Raw genomic sequence first — 22516 nt, 5'->3', positions numbered from 1 at the left:
TTTTATACATCACCACTGAAAAATGTGGAAAATAATTAATAAATCAATTCCATTTACAATAATATCAAAAAGAAAAAACCTAGAAATAAAGTTAATCTAAAAAGTATGTGTACAAAGAAACCTACAAAATATTGCTGTAAGAATATAAAGATTAAATAAATGGAAAGTCATCCCATGTTCTTGGATCAAAAGACTTAAGACAGTACTCCTCAAAGGAATCTATAGATTTAATGCAATCACTGCCAAAATTTCAATGACTTTTTTTTTTTTTTTTCAAATCCTCAAATTCATATGAAGCTGCAAAGGATCATGAATAGCCAAAACAATATTGAACACAAAAAGTTGGATGGCTAACATTTCCCTACTTCACAGAAGAAAACAGGGACTGAGGCCAGGCTCAGTGGCTGATGCCTGTAATCCCAGCGCTTTGGGAGGCTGAGGCAGGCAGATCACCTGAGGTCAGGAGTTTGAGACCAGCCTGGCCAACAAAGTGAAACCCTGTCTCTACTAAAAATACAAAAATTATCTGGGAGTGGTGGTGGGTGCCTGTAAATCCTGGCTACTCGGGAGGCTGAGACAGGAGAATTGCTTGAACCCGGGATGTGGAGGTTGCAGTGAGCCAAGATTATGACACTGCACTCCAGCCTGGGAGACAGAGCGAGACTCCATCTCAAGAAAGAAAAGAAAGAAAAGAAAAGAAAAGAAGGAAGGAAAAAGAAAAGAAAAGAAAGAAAACAGGGATAAATCTTCATGACTTCAGATTTGATTCTTAGATATTTATTTATTTTATTTTTTGAGACAGAGTCTTACTCTGTCACCCAGGCTGGAGTGCAGTGGTGCCATCTCACCTCACTGCAACCTCTGCCTCCCGGGTTCAAGCGATTCTCCTGCCTCAGTCTCCTGAGTAGCTGGGATTACAGGTGTCTGCCACCATGACCGGCTAATTTTTGTATTTTTAGTAGAGATGGGGTTTCACATCTTGGCCAGGCTGGCCTTGAATTCCTGACCTCAGGTGATCCACCAGCCTCAGCCTCCCAAAGTGCTGGGATTACAGGCATGAGCTACTGCACATGGCCTGATTCTTAGATTTAACACCAAAAACATGAGACAATCCATAGAAGGGGATAAAATATTTGCAAATTATATAAGGGTTTAATATCCAGAACATATAAAAAACTCTTATAACTCAACAACAAAACCCAACTTAAAAATGGGCAAAAGACTTCAGTAGACATTTGTCCAAAGATATACAAGTGGTCAACAAGCATATGAAAAGATGCTCAATGTCACTAGTCATTAGAGAAATTTACATCAAGAATAAACCCACTAAGATGGCTGTAATTAAAAAGCAAGCAAGCAAAGAACAAAAAAGAGAGAAAATAACAAGCTTTGATAAGGATGCAGAGAAAGTGAAACCCACATGCTTTGCTGGTGGAAATATGAAATGGTGCAGCTACTGTGGAAAACAGTTTGCAGCGCCTCAATCAGTTAAACATGCAATGACCATACGATCCAGCAATTCCACTTCTAGGTATATATCCCCAGAGAACTGAAAACAGGTTTTCAAAAACTTGTGCATGAACAGTTATAAGCACCACAATAGCCAAAAGGTGGAAGCAGCCCAAATATTCACCAGCTGATGAATGGATAAACAAAATGTATATCCATAAAATGAAATATGATTTGGTCATAAAAGAAGAATGAAGACTGATACATGCTACAACATGGTTAAATCTTAAAAACATGCTAAGTGAAAGAAACCGGAAAACAAAGGCCACATATTGTATGATTCCATTCATACAAAATACTAAGAATAGGCAAATCCATAGAGACAATGCAGATTAGTGGTGTCCAGGGGCTGAGGGAAGAGGTGAATGGGGAATAACTGCTTCATGGGTGTGGGGTTTCCTTTTAGGATGATAAAAAATGTTCTGAGGCTGGGTGGGGTGCCTCACTCCTATAATTCCAGCATTTTGGGAGGCTAAGGCGGGAGGATTGCTTGAGCCCAGGAGTTTGAGACCAGCCTGGGCAATATGGTGAAACCTCATCTCTACCAAAAAAATATAAAAATTAGCCAGGTGTGGTGGCACATGCCTGTAATTACAGCTACTGAGGTGGGAGAATGGCTTCAGTCTGGGAGGTGGAGGTTGCAGTGAGCTGAGATCATGCTCTGGCACTCCAACCCAGATGACAGAGCCAGACCCTGTCTCAAAAAACAAAAAACAAAACAAAACAAAAATGTTCTGGAACCAGATAGAAGTACTAGCTGCACAGCTTTGTGATGTACTAATTGCCACTGACTTGCACACTTTAAATGGTTACAATAGTACATTTTATGTGATGTGTATTATACCACAATAAAAATAGCTCTAAAAAACTAAGTTACAAAGCAATCAACACACCTAGATCAGAGATGACAGGTGTTAGAACTATCAGATGGGAAATGTAAAATAATTATGACTAATTTCCTTATAAAGAGTACAGCATGGAACAGTGGAGAAAAGGTAACTTTATAGTAATGAAGCCTGACAAACACTACCTCAATTCAGGTGGTCAAGATTCAATGAACAGTGATGACATGTTGATAGCATGTATCCTTGAAATCATGTGCTGAGAGGGTATTTTACCTCTGTGGTCTCTGTCTCCATACTCCAGGTGAATAGTGATAAATACATCAGAGAAACCACAGTTGAGGCACATTCTACAAAATAACTGACTATTACTCTACAATAAACTGTCAAGGTCATCAAAAACAAGACAAAACTGAGAAACTGTCACTGTCTAGAAAGAAATGACAATTGGCCGGGCGTGGTGGCTCACGCCTGTAATCCCAACACTTTGGGAGGCCAAGGCAGGTGGGTCACCTGAGGTTGGGAGTTCAAGACCAGCCTGACCAACATGGAGAAACCCTGCCTCTACTAAAAATACAAAATTAGCCGGGCATGGTGGCACATGCCTGTAATCTCAGCTACTCAGGAGGCTGAGGCAGGAGAATCACTTGAACCTGGGAGGCGGAGGTTGCGGTGAGCTGAGATTGTGTCATTGCACCCCAGCCTGGGCAACAAAAGCAAAACTCAGTCTAAAAAGAAAAGAAAAAAAAAAGGAAAGACATGACAACCAAATAAAATGTATCCTGATGAGATCCTGGAACAGAAAAATGACCTTAAGTAAAAACTAAGGAAGAGTGAATAAAGTTTGTGCTTTAGTTAATAATAATGTATCAATATTACTTCAATAGTTGTGACAAATGTACCATACTGATGGAAAACAATAAAAATATAAGAAACTGGATAAGGAGTATATGAGAATTCTGTGTACTATCTTTACAACTTTTCTAAAACAAAATTTTTGGAAAGGATAGACAACATGCATGAACAAATGGGGAATTTCAGCAGAGGGATGGAAACTGTAAGAGTTAAACAAATACTAAATATAAGTCTATCTATCTATCTATCTACAATAATATGGTAACAGATATTTTGCCTTTGATGGGCTCATTATTAGACTAGACACAGCATAAGAAAAAATGAATGAACTTGAATATAGGGCAACAGAAATTACCCAAACTGAAACATAAAGAGGACAAAGAGTGAAAAAAATGAGTATCGAATATCTAAGAGATGTGGAACAATATCAGACAATCTGACACGTGTGTAATTGGAATCCCAATAGAAAAAGAGAGAGCAAACAGGGCAGAAGAAATATTCAGAGATAATCAATGAGAATTTTCCAAAGATAATGACAAATATCAAATCACAGATTGAGGAAGCTCAGAGAACCTCAAGAATCTCACGCACACCGCCCGCCCCCCACCTAGACACATCGTGTTCAAACTGTTGAAACCAAAGATAAAAAATCTCAATGCCAGACACATTAAATTCAGAAGAACAAAGATAAAAAATATAGCAGAAACCTTATCAGAAACTATATAGATGTTCAGAAGAAAATGAACATCTTTAAAATGAAAAGAGAGAGAACAAATGAACGAACCTGGCAATCCAGTGAATCTAGCAAAATATCTTTCAACAATGAAGGTGATTAAAGACTTCTTCAGATAAAGAAAAACCAAGATAATTCATTACTAGCAGGCTTGTACTTCAATTAAGTTTAAGGAAGTTCTTTAAGCAGAAGGTAAATGATACAAGATGGAAATTTGGATCTAAACAATGAAATAAAGATCTTTTGAAATAGTGAAAATTAAGGTAAATAGAAAATACCTCTTTTCACATTTTTATTATTCTAAAAGATAACTGTCTAAAGCAAAAATAATAGCAATATGTTTTGTGTTTATAGCATTTGTAAAAATAAAATGTACAGTAGTGTTATCATCTAATTCCCAAATAGCACAAAATCCCCAAATATTTAGAAATTAAATAACACACTTTTAAATAACCCGTGAATCAAACAGGAAGTCACAACAGAAATTAGAAAATATTTAAACGAAAAGAAAATTAAAACACAAAATATTAAAATTTGTAGAATACAGATAAAATAAAGCTTATAGGGGATTTTTTTTAGGACTCAATTATACCTAAAGCTTATAGGGAAATAACATTAAATGTTAATATTAGAAAAGAAGTAAGGTCTGAAATCAACTAACCAAGCTTATCTAAGATTATCTTTGCCTGAGTAGGCTGGGCCTAACAAAACGATGGCATACTAGAATGGACATTTAGCTCTGTGATCCTTCTTGAACCTTAAAATTATGGAGGGAGCTTTTAAAAAATACTCATCCTGGGGATGGGGTCCGGGAACATTTATAAAGTTCTTCAAATGATTCTAATGTGCAACCACAGTTAGGAAACCACTGACTTAACTGAATTAAAATTACTTATGAAAATGGGAGAATAATGTAAAATATTCAATATAGCAGGCAATATGTTTTGTCTTTAAAAAAGTATAATTGGCCAGGTGCAGTGGCTCACACCTGTAATTCCAGCACTTTGGGAGGCCAGAGCAGGAGGATCACTTGAGCTCAGGAGTTTGAGAACAGCCTGGGCAACATATTAAGACTCTGTTTTTACAAAAAATTAATTTTAAAACAATTAGCCAGGTGTAGTGGTGTGAACCTGTACTCCCAGCTACTCTGGAGGTGAAGGTGGGAGGATGTCTTGAGCCCAACCTTAAGGCTGCAGTGAGCCGTGATTGTGCCACAAGACTCTAGCCTGAGGAACAAAGCAAGACCTTGAATAAAAATAAAAATAAAAAGTATAATTACCCGAATCACAGAATTCAAGTCTTCAATTATGTTCCTGTTGATGAGAATTGCATCAGAATACTCCAGCACTAGCTGGAAATTTTCTAGTTCTACTTGTCCTTGTTTAAGAAGAATTTGGATTGTCAAATTCAACTGGAATCTCACTTTCTCTTCCTGTAATCTAAATTGAAAAGCACTTCAAAGCAAGTAGTTGTAATATATTTCAAATTTCACCTATTATCTGAGAATATAAAAATCAAACATGCTGGAGATTAGTGTGGAGAATATTTTCCTGATGATGAGCTTTCCTAGAGGTCTCTCTGAAACCTCTTCCTATTGATGCAGAATTACACCTGGGTTGCTCAAAGAATGGTATGGACAGAAATACATTTATAGATTTTTACTTTAGGATTAAGAAAAGATTGTATAATTTTGACTGTAATAAAAGTAAAGTAAAAATGAAGAAAATAGAGACACTTTAAAATAACAAATCTGGCCGGGTGCAGTGGCTCATGCCTGCAATCCCAGCATTTTGGGATGCCAAGGTGGGTAGATGATCTGAGGTCAGGAGTTCGAGACTAGCCTGGCCAAAATGGCGAAACCCTATCTCTACTAAAAATACAAAAATTAGTGGTGACAGGCGCCTGTAATCCCAGCTACTTGGGAGGCTGAGGCATGAGAATCTCTTGAACCTGGGAGGCGGAGCTTGCAGTGAGCCAAGATCGTGCCACTACACTCCAGCTTGTGTGACAGAGTGAGGCTCCATTTCAAAATAAATAAATAAATAAATAACTCTATTAAAATTCTGAACTTATTTATTGATTTCTGATACTATATTAAGAATATTTAATATGTAAGTTACTTAACAAATCTATTTCTGGGCAATTCATATTCCTCACTATAGCCTAGATCTAAAAATGATGTGTAACAATGAATTTGGGAACATCAGAGAAGTATTTATCGATGAGGCTATAAATATAGCCAAAAAATGAAGCAAGGACTTAAATATCTTAATCACTTAGTCAACAACAAGTTCCCCTAGAGAAAAATATATCAGTTGGCTGTGTGTCTACATGGAAAGTTCTTAGATGTCTGATTAATTTTCCACACGGTTAGCTTATATGCCTCGAGCCCCAAAGTACTGACTGGAAGAAACAGGTTCTTTGTGTTTTTATGTGGAAGGGGCTGACTTAAAACAATACTAAGATTTTTCTGAAACTTGCTTATTTGTAAGAAGAGCAACAAAACATGGGAAAGTTCCATCCTGAATCAAGGTCTTATGTAACAAAGCACGCTTTTTAAAATGCAAATTTTAAAGCACAGTGCTGGAAGGGAGATAGCTGTAAAGCAGTCAGTAGGCCTTCTCCCCGGTGATAACACAACCTGACTGAGCCCTAATTAGACTTTGAATAGGTGAACATGAAAGAAAACTTCAAATTACAGGATGAGTTCATGGAACACTCTCTCAATCTCCTGTTGCACCTTCTCTTCCTCCTCAACTCTTTTCCGGAGGAAAGTTGCCATTTCCAATAAGTCAGCTGCTTTCTGCTTTACCTAAAGAAACCGAGCCAGAAACATGTCAGAACATATGGAGCTTCAATTTTAGACAACATACATCTTTTAACTTTTTAAACTTAAAAACCTTAACAGGTCTATCTTTCAAAGAAAGTAATAAACACTTAAATTTAAATGTCTAAAACTTACATGGCATGTAACAATTTGAACAATTTGAAAAGTATCAAATTTGCTTCTTTGTGAAAATCAAGTATGCAAGCAACTATAAATTCTTTTATATCTTATTTTTAAAATTTGTTCTCATCACTTTAAATGAAACTATAGAAACAGGTACTTTAACAAAAATATGCCAGCCTGATGCATGTGGGCACTAAATTTAGGGAATTTGGGGGAGTGGTCAAGAAGCAACAAAAGGAAGGATTCTCTTCCCAAATAAACACACTCTTAAATTTTTACTCATTGCTACATTCTAGCAAAACTATAAAGTTGGCTCTGCTGAGCCAAATATAATTCTAATCTATGCAAAATGAGATAACCTACAACAGTGCTGTCCAAGAAAAATATAATGCGAGCCATAAATGTAAGTCACATATGCAATTTTAAATTCTGTAGTAACCACATTATAAAAAGTGAAATCAAAGAGATGAACTTAATTTTACTAATATATTTTAATTCATTGTGTCCAGAATATTATCACTTCAACCTACAATCAATATAAAAATATTAATGAGACATATTTCTTTTTGTTCATATTAAGCCTTCTAAATCTGTGTATGTTACAGCACATGTTACAGCACATCTCAATTAGGACTGGCAATATTTATTTCAAGTGCATAGTAACCTTGTGGTTAATGGACACTATTTTGAATGGCACCAATCTAAAAGCAACAGGCCTACACTTAGCCTTCAATAGCACCAGGGTTAATATAGTATTTCATTATCTTATTACTATGACCAAATACTACCCTAGCAGGGAAACCTAAATAATTAGCTTTTTTGGTTACACTGACCAATGTAAACTATGTATTTGATATTAGTACACTAAAAATTAAATTAAAATAGTATATACTTTCTGTTCATTTTCCACTTTTGCTCGTCTTGTCATGCAGAAGTGATTCCAGACCAAAGGGTTCAAGCCTTCTGGCATGTTACTAATATTGTCCAACTCATCCATGGCTTTCATTAACTGGGCAAAGGCATCCTTACTCAACTTGCCAGATCCTGGTAGTTCTCCAAAAGGGACAGCACTGGTTGTTTCTGAGTGCGTTTTCTGTTTGGAAATCCTGGTATTACCAAGAAAAGCCCATCAACATTTCACATTCTCACAAAAACATCAATGTGAAACAATTAGGCCCTTAGCACAGGCATAACACATTGTATGACTCTTCCCTTTGGCATGTGAGGGCTGGTAGGTGGGTTATTCCACAGATAAAGGGATCCACTTTGCCCTGCTTCCGTACTCTCCAGGTTCTCAGACGTGACCTTGGCTAGACTACAGATGTCTCCAACTATTGTCAGCACTGACAGACAGCCGTACCTGTGCTAGGAGATATTTCCTTTCTGTATACTGTAAGCAGGCAAATAAATCAACCCATCGTTTCACCTCAGCCTCCCAAAGTGTTGGGAATACAGTGGTGAGCCACCACCTGGCTAACTCTGTTTCTATCTACATTAATAGATTAGTTTCATTTCCCTGTGCTTCAGCTGGAAAGGGAAGAAGGGTACAAAGATTTGGGCAAGGCACTCACTATCAAGATGCTGTACAATACACTGAGGTTCAAACTATATTATCATCCCCATTCTCTAGATGAGGAAAGTCAGCCTTGGAAAGAAGCTCATGGCCCAAGGCTATCGGTCTGACAGGTGATGGAGTTAGGATTTAAAGTTGATTCTGTTTGACATGAAAGCTTGTGCTTTCCCACTGCTGCAGGAGGTCTCACTTCTTTTTCCACAAGGAGAAGGTATATAATCGGGCTACTCATCGCTCACTCTTTTAAAAATAGGAAAACCGCCGGCCGAGGTGGCTCACACCTATAATCCCAACACTTTGGGAGGCCGAGACGGGTGGATCACGAGGTCAGGAGATCGAGATCATCCTGGTCAACATGGTGAAACCCCGTCTCTACTAAAAACACAAAAACTAGCTGGGCGTGGTGGCGCGCGCCTGTAATCCCAGCTACTCAGCAGGCTGAGGCAGGAGAAACGCTTGAACCCGGAAGGCGGAGGTTGCAGTGAGCCGAGATCGTGCCACTGCAGTCCAGCCTGGGTGACAGACAGAGACTCCATCTCGAAAAAAAAAAAGAAAACCAAAACAATAGGCATGTTCTAGGTTACATTTCCTAGGTTGCCTGTAACCTGTCTGAGTCTGTATCTCAAACACAAATTAGCTGACTATATCTTTGTGACAAACTCCATGATTTCTAGATTACATTTGATTGAAAACTATGAAAATCTGCATTTATAATGGTGGAAGTCAGTGATACTTTCTTAGAACTCTTTTCAAATGGCTATTTTCAACCATTTATACTGGCATGTTTCAAACTTTGAGCACAAGCACATGAGATACTCTGAGGAAAAGCAATTTGTGGTCAAATAAGTTTGGAAAACACTGCTTACTCTGTACCTTATACTTGGAGATCCAAAGGCCAACAATAAATTCTGCAGTAAAAGAAAAGCTGCTTAACTTCCGTTTTTTAACCCAGTATTTTCCCCAAACTTACTTAGTCCTGGAAGCCTATTACAAGTAGTTCCAATTTATACATCAGGGAACTTGTGTTTGTTTGAATGCACTTTAGAAAAAAACTATTTTTAAATCTGTGTGCCAACTATGATGTAAGAGGAACTTCCTTAATGTATAAAGCAGAACCTACAACAGCACTATGCTTACACAGATCCTTAACTGTTTTTAAATAATGAAAATAAATCATTATTCTCTACCTTAAGATATAGACTTAATCTCAAAAAATACTGAATTATGATCAAAACCCTTAAACATCTCCACCTAAAAGATATTATACTGAATAATTCCATTTAATTGGGAGAAAAAAGCTGAAATCTAGTAACACTCCTCTTTATTTGCAAACTTTTTTTCTCAGAAACACAATAGTGATGGAGAAACAAACCTTGGTCGGCGTTTAAAAAGTTTGTACAGTATATCCACTTGATGACCGGGAATTTCAGAAAATTCCTTTTTAAAGCTGCGATCCATAACCTAAGGACAAACATGTCATTCTGAGGATTGCAACTTGGTCTGGAAACCTTTTATTTGCTGACAATACTCTTCAAAATACAGGTGGTAGCACTTTGGTTTTAAAAATCCATGAAACCTTGATTTATAAAGTTGTTAGACATTAACCATTCTCTGTGCGAAGATTTGTTTTGATAAGAAGCATCTAAGTGTATTAAAAATATTATTTCATATAACAGGTCTTAGAAATCATCCAGAAGTTTCCCAAAGAAGTGTCCCAAAATATATTTACCCAAAAAACATGCATGTTACTCTATTTTTTTTCTTTTCTATTCCATTCTGTTCCATCTGTCTTCTTTATGCTAGTCTATCCTATTCTTTTCCATTATAAAACTGCTGGTCATAACCTACTAAATCGATTTCATGGCCAAGTAATGGGGTCCGCAGCCTAAAGTTTGAAAAGCCTTAAAGGCTAGATGATTGCCCTGTATTTTGTATAAGAGAAAGCTTAGACCAGAGAAGCTTATAAAAATTCATTTTGGCCGGGCGCGGTGGCTCAAGCCTGTAATCCCAGCACTTTGGGAGGCTGAGACGGGCGGATCACGAGGTCAGGAGATTGAGACTATCCTGGCTAACACTGTGAAACCCTGTCTCTACTAAAAAATACAAAAAATTAACCAGGCGCGGTGGTGGGCACCTGTAGTCCCAGCTACTCGGGAGGCTGAGGCAGGAGAATGGCGTAAACCCGGGAGGCGGAGCTTGCGGTGAGCTGAGATCCGGCCACTGCACTCCAGCCTGGGCGACAGAGCAAGACTCTGTCTCAAAAAAAAAAAAAAAAAAAAAAAAAAAAAAAAATTCATTTTACACATGGATTTTCAAAAATATACAATGCCATAGAATGAAGTTCACCCATAGCTGAGAATTAAGTGGGAGAAAAATCTGTGAGAAAATTATATTATATCCCCTTTAACCTTCCTCCAATCCAGGCAGCAACAACTCTACTGCACTGTCGAGTGGGTAAGACAATGACTCTCACTTTATCTTCTGCCAGTAAGTTGTCATAGTGCTCCTTGTACACATCCAGGTCTTCTCTTGATTTCCGAACAGCTTCTGAAGTCTGGCTCTATAACAGCATCAGGAATAGTGGATTGTAACTGGAGACTTTGCAGCATAAACAAAAATCTTGGGGATACTAAAAAGAGCAAGGAATTTCCCAGTACAAGAGAAATATGCCTGTGAAGTATTCATTATAGATAAGATTTATAGAAGAAAATAAACCAATTGGGGACTTTGAAAGAACACCCAATCACCTGTTTCTAAGTACAGCCAACTCTGTGTATGAGTGTGTGAGTGTCTGTGGAGCACACTGCAGTCTTGGTAGGTCAGCGTGGAGGATGAAGGTGCATAGCCTTCGAAATCACATGGACGTGGGTTCTGAGAGACTGGATATACATGCAAACAAGGGCCAGTCCACATGCAACAACAGAACTCTGACGTACAACCTCTATAATCATCAGCTGGGAAACGAAATAACCACAGCCTTCATAAGGATTGGCCTCAGACTTTCAGGGCTTGATCATAACCACCAGCTTCTATAATTTTGTCCCCATTTCCAACCTAGGACCATCCAGAGAAAGACAAATATGTTCCCTAAACCAGTCAAATGAGTTGTCCCGCTTCTAATTGGTTTGCCTCTAGCTTCCTCATGCCAACAACTTCCAATCATGTTGCACCTGAAGCCCTCCCTTCTTTGCACTATAAAGCTTTCCTACTCCTTTCCTGACTTTGAGTCTGCCAAAAGCAACTGATGGTGGACGAGTCCCTTGCTGTGCCAAGCTCTGAATAAACAGTGTCTGCTCATTTGCATTTGGATGGTCTTCATTTATTCCCACAGTTCCAGCTACTGCTCTCTTACACACCAGTGGCTGACTTAGGCATGTTACCCACGCTCTCTGAGATGGTATCCTCATCTGTGAAAGAAATCCAGTATGCTGCAGGGTCGCTATATGTAAAGTTGTATTTAGAATGTGCTTTGCATATACTGTTTAATAGGCTCTTAGAAAAAAAGTTGAGTTCATGTCATTTATAAGTCACACATTCATAAATGCTCTTTACTAATACTACTAATAAAAGCTGACATTTGTTGAAACTTATTATGTGATAAACATTTGGTATTCATTGTCTTTTTGAGCCATATCTATCCATGCACATATTTAGAGTTTTTCATAATACAACAGTTTTTCATTCCATACGCGAGCCCATTGCTTACATCTTAGTAAATCTTAGCGTGTCAAATGGCCCAGAGAGAAAAACATTCCCTAAATTAGAGCTTGTAAGCAGCTTAAAAGGTTATATGCCTTGTCCAAGGTCCCACAGCCAGTGCTTTCAACCATGAAGCTATATGGCCTCATTTTATAAACCATGTCATAGGAAAGCTACACAGTTCTTTTGGCTACATGGTTGCCGATGCAGAATCAAATAACTTTATCAACAGATTGGAATGGTTACTTTCACCTGGCCCTGGAGCAAAGTTGCAGACAGGGAGTCAAGGGATGCACATGGTTACATAGGAATGGTGGAAGGAAGGAAGGGTCTAGACACGTGAGCTCTTGCTAAATGAGGGGCATGTCTATCAGAAAATGCTTGTATTCAGATTTCAGACATATTCTTACTTTCTCGAGCTGTTTCCTTGTAAGGTAGTTGTTCAGGAATTTTTCTCTGGAGCTTAATTCTTCATCCAACAGTAAAGAAAATGCAAGGTTACTTATTTTCAATTCCTCCTGTAGAAATATTTAAGAAAAAGGTTGGTGGAAATACTTCTACCTGAGACAATATTTTCTATAGACTTGGCACTAATCAAGCAAGTTTATGACATATAGATAAGAGAAATATTTCAAAGAAAAAGGGAATACAGCTTATTGAAATAACTTTAGTTATTTTGCCTTTTTCATAATTTCATTGTAAGGTAATCACATATACAAAAAATACATAACATGAACATATAATTTAAGGGATTATTATAATATAAGGCAAACACCTTTGTTAGCACCACTTATCGCAAGAAACAGAAGCTTACGACTGCAGTTGCTTCTTCCAGGAGTCCTCATCAAAATCTCAACCCCAGTACTAAACACTGTTTTGACTTTTATCATACATTGTGTTTCTTTGTAGTTTTATTACCCAGGGGTGTATAATGCTGTAGTTTGGATATTTGCCCCATCCAAACTGCATGTTGAAACGTGATCCCTGGTGCTGTAGGTGGGGCCTAATGGGAGGTGTTTGGGTCATGGGGATGGGTCCCTCATGAATAGATCAATTCCCTCCCTCAGGGGTGAGTGAGTTTATACTCTGTTAGTTCCCCTGAGTGCTGATTGTTAAAGAGAGCCTGGCACCCCCCTGCACCCTCTCTTGCTTTCTCTCTGACCATGTGATTTCTGCACACGCCAGCTCCCCTTCACCTGCCATAAATGGAAGCTGCCTGAGGCCCACATCAGATGCCCAATCTTGAACCTTCTAGCCAGCAGAATTATGAGTCAGATAAACCTCTTTTCTTTATAAATTATGCAGCCTCAGGTATTATTTATAGCAACACAAAACAGACTAAGACAGAAACTTAGCCACTACAGTATAACTTATTCATAATTTTTTTTCGTGTCTTTTAAATCTCTTACTACCTGGATGATGAAATAATTTGTACAACAAACTCCTGTGACTTGAGTTTACCTATATAACAAACCTACACATGTACCCCTGAACTTAAAATAAAGGTTAAAAATAAAATAAATCTCTTATAATCTTCATGTTCCCTTTCATTTCTTTTCCTCACATTTGTAGTTATCAGCAGTCTCTGTAGCATTGCATAGTCTGGTTTTAATGCCTGTATATTCATGGTGTAGTTTATCAAGGCTTTATTCTTTTTATTTCTTGAAAAATGGCAGCTGGGTCCAGAGGCCTGATCAAATCTAAACTTGATCCTTTTAACAAGACTATAGGTGGTATTGTGTTCTTTGATCAGGAGACATGTATCATCTGATTGTCTGTCTTTCTGTGATGTCAGCAGCTGCAGGTAGTCAATGCCCGGGTCCATTAATCCGTTGAGAGATGCAAAATGGTGAAAATCTGGATTTAGTTTCCCTTTTCACTTATTAATGGAAATACTTTTATAAAGAGATGCTTCTCATCATCTACTATTTGGTTTCCCAGTGGTACACTTCAGTTCATATGGGAAAGGCAGGCTAAATACTTGATACTTTCCCTTTATCAGTTTTTAGGTAATGAATTTGCTGTCATCCTCTGAAAGTGACTGATTGGCACTTCTCTTTTTAAAATATCACAAATTCATAAATTTAAACAAATATGATGGGTTTAATTAATTGCAACTATTATCGTCTTTGAATCTTAAATTGTCTAATTTAAGTGAAATGTTTTAAGTTAGCTCCTGAATTATTTTGATATTACTGAGTAGTCTGATAGTTTCCTCATTATCTTACATGGCGAGAGGATCTCAGCATACCTTTAAAAAAACAATAACTTTGTTGAGATGTAATTTACATACCATACAATTCACCATTTACAGTGTACAATTCAGTGTATTTTAGTATATTTGCAGTGTTGTGTAATATAATCAATTTTAGAACATTTCATCATTCCCTGAAAATCCTTTAGCAGCCATTTCCCATCTGCCCCTCTGTCACCTCCTAGAGGCCTCTACCTCCTCACAAAAGCAACAACTTTCTAATTTCTGTCTTTATAAATTTGCCTGTTCTAGAAACTATATGATTCCACATAAATGGAATCATACAATATGTGGCCTTTGTTGTCTGGCTTCTTTGACTTAGCATGTTTTCAAGGTTCGTCCATGTTGTACCATATATCAGCACATTCCTTTTTATTGTGGGATAATACTCCCTTGTATGGATACACCATATTTTACTCATTTGCGCTCAGCTGTTGGATATTTAGATTGTTTCCACCTTTTGGCTATGACTAATGCTGCTGTTAGGCTGCAGCACTCATTCCCAATCTTCCCCCTCACTCCCAGTATATCCATACATCCCCTCCCTGCCAGGCCAGTGATTACATTCTTCTATGTGTGGCCACAACTCCCGAGAGCAGCCCCTTTCCCAAGGCTACAGGTCTTGCTGGGTTCTGGGAACAGCTCTTTTCCCCTGCCTCTTTAGCTCTAGAGATGGTACTGACCTCCCATTGTTTCTCATTACAACATGTTTGCCACTCTTTGCTGTTTCCCTTAACTCTGCTCATACCTCTGTACAAAGTCCCCTCGCTGAGGGAATTTAAATGTAACCCTTTCAGTGTACCATTCCTGTTGGGATCCTGGGGATATAGTCATCCTCCTGAAGATTCCCTTCCCATCTCTCCAGTGTTGCACTATCTTTTCTCATTAAGCCCCCTGCTTTGGTCAGACACCTCTCAAAACCTCTCATCAAACGAGTGCATGCAAATTTGGGAGACCTGGCATTTCTCAAAATATCATTATTCTCTTTTTTAACTTTTATTTTAGGTTCAGGGGTACATATGCATGTTTGTTATCTAAGTAAACTCGTGTCATGGGGGTTTGTTGTACAGACTATTTTGTTACCAGGTACTAAGCCTAGTACCCAACAGATATTTTTTCTGATCTTCTCCCTCCTCCCACCCTCCACCCTCAAGAAACCAGACACCCCAGTGTCTGTTGTTCCCCTCTATGTGCCCGTGTGTTCTCATTATTTAGCTCCCACTTACAAGTGAGAGCATATGGCATTTGGTTTTCTGTTCCTGTGTTGGTTTAATAAGGATTATGGCCTCCATCTGTATCCATGTTCCTGCAAAGGACATGATCTCATTCTTTTTGATGGCTGCATAGTATTCCATGGTGTATAATGTACCACATTTTCTCAATCCAGTCTATCATTGCTGGGCACTTAGGTTGATTCCATGTCTTTGCTATTGTGAACAGTACTGCAGTGAACATATGGGTGCATGTGTCTTTATAATAGAACAATTTATATTCCTTTGGGTATATACCCAGTAATGGGATTGCTGGGTTGAATGGTAGTTCTGTTTTTAGCTCTTTAAGGAATTGCCATACTGCTTTCCACAATGGTTGAGCTAATTTACATTCCCACCAACAGTGTATAATAAGCATTCCCTTTTCTCCACAACCTCACCAGTATCTGTAATTTTTTTACTTTTTAGTAGTAGCCATTCTGACTAGTGTGAGATGGTATCTGGTATTTCATTGTGGTTTTGATTTTCATTTATCTAATGATCACTGATGTTGAGCTTTTTTTCATATGTTTGTTGGCCACATGTATGTCTTCTTTTGAAAAGTGTCTGTTAATGTCCTTTGCCCACTTTTTAATGGGGTTGTTTGTTTTTTCTTGTAAATTTAAGTTCCTTGTAGATGCTGGACCTTTGTCAGATGCACAGTTTGCAAATATTTTCTCCCATTCTGTAGGCTGTCTGTTTACTCTGTGGATAGTTTCTTTTGCTGTGCAGAAACTCTTTAGTTTAATTAGATCCTATTTGTCAATTTTTGCTTTTGTTGTGATTGCTTTTGGTATCTTCATCATGAAATCTTTGCCAGTTCCTATGTCCAGAATGATATTGCCTAGTTTGTTTCCCAGGATTTTTACAGTTTGGGGGTTTACATTTACATTTAAGTAAATCATGATTCTCTTCTTAAACTCAATGGATAGTTTGGCCGGGTATAAATCCAAAGCTAGAAATAATTTTTTCCTCAGAATTTAAGGGCATCACTCTTTGATCTTCTTGCTTTTAGTTACTGTGTACTTCATTTTTATTCCTACTGCTGGAGATAATTAAGACAGATTTTTTTTTTCCACCTGATCTTTTGGGACATGAGGATTACTTTTTCATTCCACATACACTTTGAACAAAGCCCTTTGCTATTTGGTGGAGATACAGGGATGAACAAGATGCTCTACCCTCATGGAGCATCTAGTCCTGAAAGCATTAAAAATAATCTCACATAAATTACAATTCAGTAGCAATGAATGGTAGAAAGGAAAAAATACAGTATATAATAGGAAGATATTACCTAGTCTGAGGAACTGGTTTTTGAGCTGGGATCCAAAGGATGAATGTAGTTCAGGAAGCAAAGAAGTGTTGGCAGACAGTATTACTGGCAGAGTTGGCAGAGGCATGAGGAGGGAGGGCATTGGGTGTGTTCAAGATGCTGAAAGAGGAAGTGTGGCAGGTAAAGGGGAAGGTGCACAAGATGAGACTGGAGAGGGACCCAGGGCCCAGAGCATACAAGATCTTTGTACCTGGTAAGGATGTTGATCTTCATCCCAAGAACTATGGAAGGGCCCCTGCAAGCTCCTTAAAAGTCACATAAGTAAAGCTTTTATTTACCTGGTTGGTAACCAACTCTGCCTTCACTCTCCTTTCAAAAAGTCTTTTCAAGTGTTCATCAAAGGCCTGTGTGCTTTCTTGAATAGAGTTTTGAAGTTTCTTCAGTTCTGCTTCTAATGACTAAAAGGAAGACAACAGTCAAGTTAACATTTAGGAGTATTAAAGGCTCCTAGGAAGTGATGTTTAAATTTCACCACAAGGCGGGGCAGATGGAGGGCAGCCCTTGCAAGGTGTTCTGGGCCCTGTACTCTCTTAAACCAGAGATAGTCCCACTTGGATCTGTTTAATACACTGTGTTTTGAGATTTTTGCTTAGAAAAGATTACCTTGGGAAAAAAAGCTTAAAATTACTGATCATGGCTAATGATACAGGCAGAAGTAGGATAGGAAAGCAAATTGCAGCAAATCTTTCCAGAAAATCCTCACTCTTTATATAGCACAGCAATCTCCAGACACATGATTTAGTCCTAAAAATTTTTATTTTTTTCAAGCACTGGTCATTTTCACGGCATTATTTCTATTTTAAGGAAACAAGAAGTCAATATACATATATGTATATTTATATATTTGTACTCTCTTGTTTTCTGTATGTTTTGTCTCTCCAAACAGTTCTATATCAAAAGGAAAATGTTCCCTTGCCCTCTCTTTTAAAAAAATTCCACCAGGACATAGGTGAAAAGCTATAAATTTATATTTTTAAAGAGAACAACATTAAAACATGAGGTATAATTTTGATTGCACAGCAGGGTGACTATAGTCAACAATCACTTAACTGAACATTAAAAAATAACTAAAAGAGTGTAACTGGATTGTTTCTAACACAAAGGATAAAAGCTTGTGAGGATGGATACCCATTCTCCATGTTGTGATTATTTCACATTGCATGCCTGTATCAAAACATCTCATGTAGCCCGCAAATATATACACCTACTTTGTACCTGCAAAATTAAAAATAAAAAAATACAAAGTAAAAAACATGTAAAAAAGAGGTATATTGGTATAAATCATTTTTAACCTTTACTTGTTTGTAACTTTTTATTTTGATATAACTTCAAACTTATAGAAAAGATGCAAGAATAGTACAAATAATTCCCATATACCTTTTTCAAAGTCACCAACTATAGACATTCTACCCTATTTGCTTTATCACTTTTCTTTCTCTCTCTTCTTTCTCTCTCTCTCTCCCACCCACTCCCTGCCCCCCACCTATCTACTTTCTTTCCTACACTTTTCTGAACCATTTGAGAATAATTTGCAGACACTTGAGGACAGGCCACTTATTTTGTAGAACGTCATTTTGTTTAGGTTTGTCTGATGTTTTCTCAACTGTACACCCAGGTTACACATTTTTAGCAGGAAGACTACATAAGTTATGTTATGTGCTTCTGTGTCTACCTCATCAGGAGATACATGATGTTGGTTTGCTTCATTATTGGCGATGTTAACTTGGATCACTTGGTTAAGTAGTGTCTGCCACTTTCTCTATTGTAAAGTTAGTTTTTCCATTTGTAATTTATTAATTTGTGGAAAGATACTTTCAGACTATGTAAATATCTTGTTTCTCATTGTACTTTTATCTACCAGCCTTAGCATCCATTGATAATTCGTATTCAAATTAATTATTACTATGATGGTAATAAATAGTTTAAATATACACCAGTTTAAAAAGCCAAGTTCTCTCTACGCCAGATTAATAAGGAAAGTAACTGATTCTGGGAGGATAATGGAGAAAGAGGTTTAGCAAAAATAATAGAGGCATATGATGCCAGGAGAAAGACCATCCAAATTAAGTTACCTAACAGTGAGGAGATATGAAAATAAAACAAACAAATATGAAAAAAACACATCTCAGGGTCATTTGCTTATAATAGTTTATATCACTATCTCACAGGCATGGAAAAGTCTCACAGATTGTGTCCTCCTGGTGGCCCTTTATCAAGTTCACCTGTTCCTAGATGATGAAAACATCAGCAATGGCAAATGGCCACAGACCCAGCTGGCTGAGGCCAGATTGTCTACATGTCTTAGATCCAACCTTCTTTAAAAACATTGAGATTCTGGGCCTTTTGAGGGTCTCTGGTCCGAAAGAATGTTTTTGTAATGTAAAATGGTCCTTTGCCTTTCTTCTTCAAATGCCCCAAATTCTTCCCATTGCAGGTCCTTCTCACATGCTCTTCTGTCTGCCTATGCTTCATTTCCCACTCTTCGGCCTCTTCAGTCTTTCTCACTTTTCCAATGCAAGCATAAATGCCATGTTCTCAAGGAAGAGTTCCTTGGGCCCTGTCTTAAGTCTCAGAAGCAAGGCCTGAAACAAGATTCCAGGGCACATGATTTCTGGAGGGGGCGCTCTTTAGGAGACACCTGTAAGTGGCTGAGGGAAGCAGGACAGGCAAGAGGCAGGAGCTGAGCAATGAAGCCATCTCAGGTGGCCCAGCCTTGGCCTGATTCCCAGGGTTGGTAGAAATGAAAGGGACTCTGCTGAACTGTCTCATTTTGGGGTGAGGAGGCTGGGGTTTTGTACCCCCTTCCCCTTGGGCTCTGTCAGCAGGTCACTGGCTGCCCTGGGTGAGGGCAGTGGTGTAAACTTGGGGATGTCTCTGGACAAGGAGGCTCCCTTGATCATACAAGGGCAATAACATTCCAGAGAAGGTCTCAGGTGTAAGGCTCTATCAGGAACACTCATAGCAGAGAGGGGATGGGCACAGCAGCCTGCAAAGGGGATCTGGTGGGTACCAGTGGCTGATCTAAGTCAGTGCCTGTGTTCACCATCATAGATGGCACCCTGAACTTGCCCTTCTAATTTATCACATCGCAGTTAAATAATTATCTTGCGAATGCATAGTTACTATATAACCGTCTCCACTCCACATAATGGTCATGGTGAAGGGGGTGGGGGAGGAGAGGCTGTGTCTGTCTTATTCATGCACATCCCTCAGGACCTGCCATTGTACCAAGCCCATAGTGGGCACTCAAGGAACATATTTGTAAAAAACATGAATGTCATTTTTCTTCAAACATTCCTAGAAAAGTCTAATTTTGCCTAAAAATGTCTGCATCAGATGCTGAGAAATGAGATGCAAAGTGAAAGACCAAGTAGGAAGTTTATATGAACCACGCAGAAATCCATCACACCTAGAATTTCTCCCAGCTCTGAAACAACAACGACAACAAAATAAATGGTCTGCCATTTAAGAAGGTATTATTTTCGCTGACCAGGCTGGTGAAGGTAAAGGCTTTATCCTTTAATCTATGAATCCCAAGTACTCAGAAAAGTGCCTGGCACATAATAGGTATCAACAGATTCATTCAATAAATTTATTCATTCAATAAATCTTCCTTAAGTGTTTATTATGGATGGAGTATAGTTCTAAAAACTGGGAATATAATATTGAACAAAGACCAGTTCTCCTCCCTCATACTGTATTCTAGTAGAGAAGACTGATAATAAGTCAACAGGTAAAAATGAACTGAGCCAGGTGGTGATAAGTATTATGGAGAACCATAAGTCAGGGAAAAAGGGACACAGGGCAGGATTGAGGAGAAGCAGGGATTTCCACCATCATAGGAAGATGAGGTGACAATTGAGTAGAGATCTCAAAGTCGTGAGAATGTGAGTCATGTAGCTAAATGGGGGAAGAGCGCTCCAGGCCAAGGATACAGTGTGTCAAGGACCTGCAGCGAGAATGAGCTATGGGTGTTTGAGTCAAGAGTTTGCTGGGTATCTGAGGAACAGTAAGGAAATCAGTGGAACTGGAGGGAAAGAATGACAGGAGATGAAATGAGATGGGATATAGGGATTGGGGGAGGAGGCAGGGGGCAGAGGAACTAAGGTAAGAAATCCTGGGAAAGGTAACAGTAGTTTGCATTAGAGTGGTAGCTGTAGAGGTGTCAGAAAAGCAGCTACTTTGAAATAAAAAAGAAGGGACTTAAAAGGGCAGAGGTGTGGTCTCAGGGTACTGCTTTGGGGAGAAAAGGGCAACTCGAAAGAGGGAAGTACCCTGTAGAGACTCGGGAGTAAAGAGAAAGAAGGAAGAGGTGGAAATTAGGGGGTCATGTAGAAACAAAAGAAAAATCATAAAATTGGAAGACACACCAGCCTCTTCCCCATTGCTTAAAGAAGTCAACTGTATATCAAGCTGATAATGTTATCCTCACAGAAAGAGGAAAAAAAGAATTAGTCAAAGTAATTCTCAGCATAATATGTTGGTGTATTCTTAGTGGGATATAGTCTAAGAACAAAAAAGAGCTACTAGGAAATCTGAAAATTGCTATAGTATTTGTTTTGTTTGTTTGTTTGGAGGGACTGGTTCTTTATTTCCAAAAAGATACCTATTAATATTCACTATCAAAATGGTTGCACTATTGGTTTCGCTTTCTCCCAACTGGCCCCAAAGAGACTATATCAAAAAAGAGTACATTTTAAGCCAATAAGCTTCAGGATGTAAACCTAAAAGACCTTACACAAAACACTTACCAAAAGTGGGGATTTAGTAGGGAAAGACTCTTGAAACGATCAGCAAACTGCCAGCCCGCAGACTGTAGAGAGCCCTCACAGCCAAGCAGGGTGGCCCAGATGCCACAAACCCAAAGAAGCAAAGTTCCAAAATAATATAACATTTAAAAGGTCTTGTACATAACCTGTTCAAAATTTCACCAGGACCAACCGAAACCAAGGACAGTGATATGGAGCTTTAGAGACAGCAGCTTGAAACCCAGAAAAGGGCAAGGAGATGGGGTTTATATGGCTAAATCGGTGGCAAAAACATAATCTTCTTTCTTTCTTTCAAGGAGGCAGGAGAGCAGTTAAGTGATCCCCTCAACATAAGGGGCACATGATCCATCCTGTGAGCAACTTGGAAGCGGATAGGGATGGGACAAAAATTTGGTCTCAGAGGTCTCACCATCTTAATTTTGGTCACTTCTAATGAAAAAAATAAAACAAGTAAAAATAACATTGTCCAAAGATATCTTAAAGCTGAAAACCTGAACTGCACCTTTTTGCTGTTGCTGCTGTTTGGCTAACCCCTCCTGGAATCACCTTTCTGGTTTGGCTGGTACTTTGTAGAGAACAAAGTTTCCCACTGGGGAGTCTTTCCCTGGAGTCTGTTTAGTTCTCAGTAAGGCTGGCCCATACCTTTGTCCTTCCTCTACAGAGAGGGCAATGTGCATTAAGATGAAAAGTCACCTTCCAAAAGTGACAAAGGGATTAGATTGCAGAGCTGTAGAAGTATTTGGAATGTT

At 38.4% G+C, this 22516-nt stretch overlaps 1 protein-coding gene across 6 annotated transcripts in view; it reads right to left on the bottom strand.

Moving 5' to 3' along the window:
* The window catches only part of CFAP43 (cilia and flagella associated protein 43), a 108630-nt gene that overhangs the window by 6000 nt on the left and 80114 nt on the right, over positions 1-22516 (bottom strand). For 4 of the 6 annotated variants that reach the window (XM_009215317.3, XM_009215316.3, XM_009215314.3 and 1 more), the window contains 7 exons: positions 17277-17396; positions 12572-12679; positions 10936-11022; positions 9835-9923; positions 7782-7995; positions 6639-6751; positions 5219-5378 (listed from right to left, as the gene is read on the bottom strand). In XM_009215317.3, coding sequence (XP_009213581.2) covers positions 5219-5378; positions 6639-6751; positions 7782-7995; positions 9835-9923; positions 10936-11022; positions 12572-12679; positions 17277-17396 — 891 coding nt within the window. The remainder of the gene's footprint in view (positions 1-5218; positions 5379-6638; positions 6752-7781; positions 7996-9834; positions 9924-10935; positions 11023-12571; positions 12680-17276; positions 17397-22516) is intronic. The other 2 variants (XM_009215315.3, XR_651926.3) reach the window with 2 other exon arrangements.

This window comes from Papio anubis, chromosome 11, assembly GCF_008728515.1.
Source record: "Papio anubis isolate 15944 chromosome 11, Panubis1.0, whole genome shotgun sequence".
Taxonomy (NCBI): domain Eukaryota; kingdom Metazoa; phylum Chordata; class Mammalia; order Primates; family Cercopithecidae; genus Papio; species Papio anubis.
The sequence above is the reverse complement of the archived record's forward strand: the minus strand, read 5'-3'. Positions and strand labels throughout refer to the sequence as shown.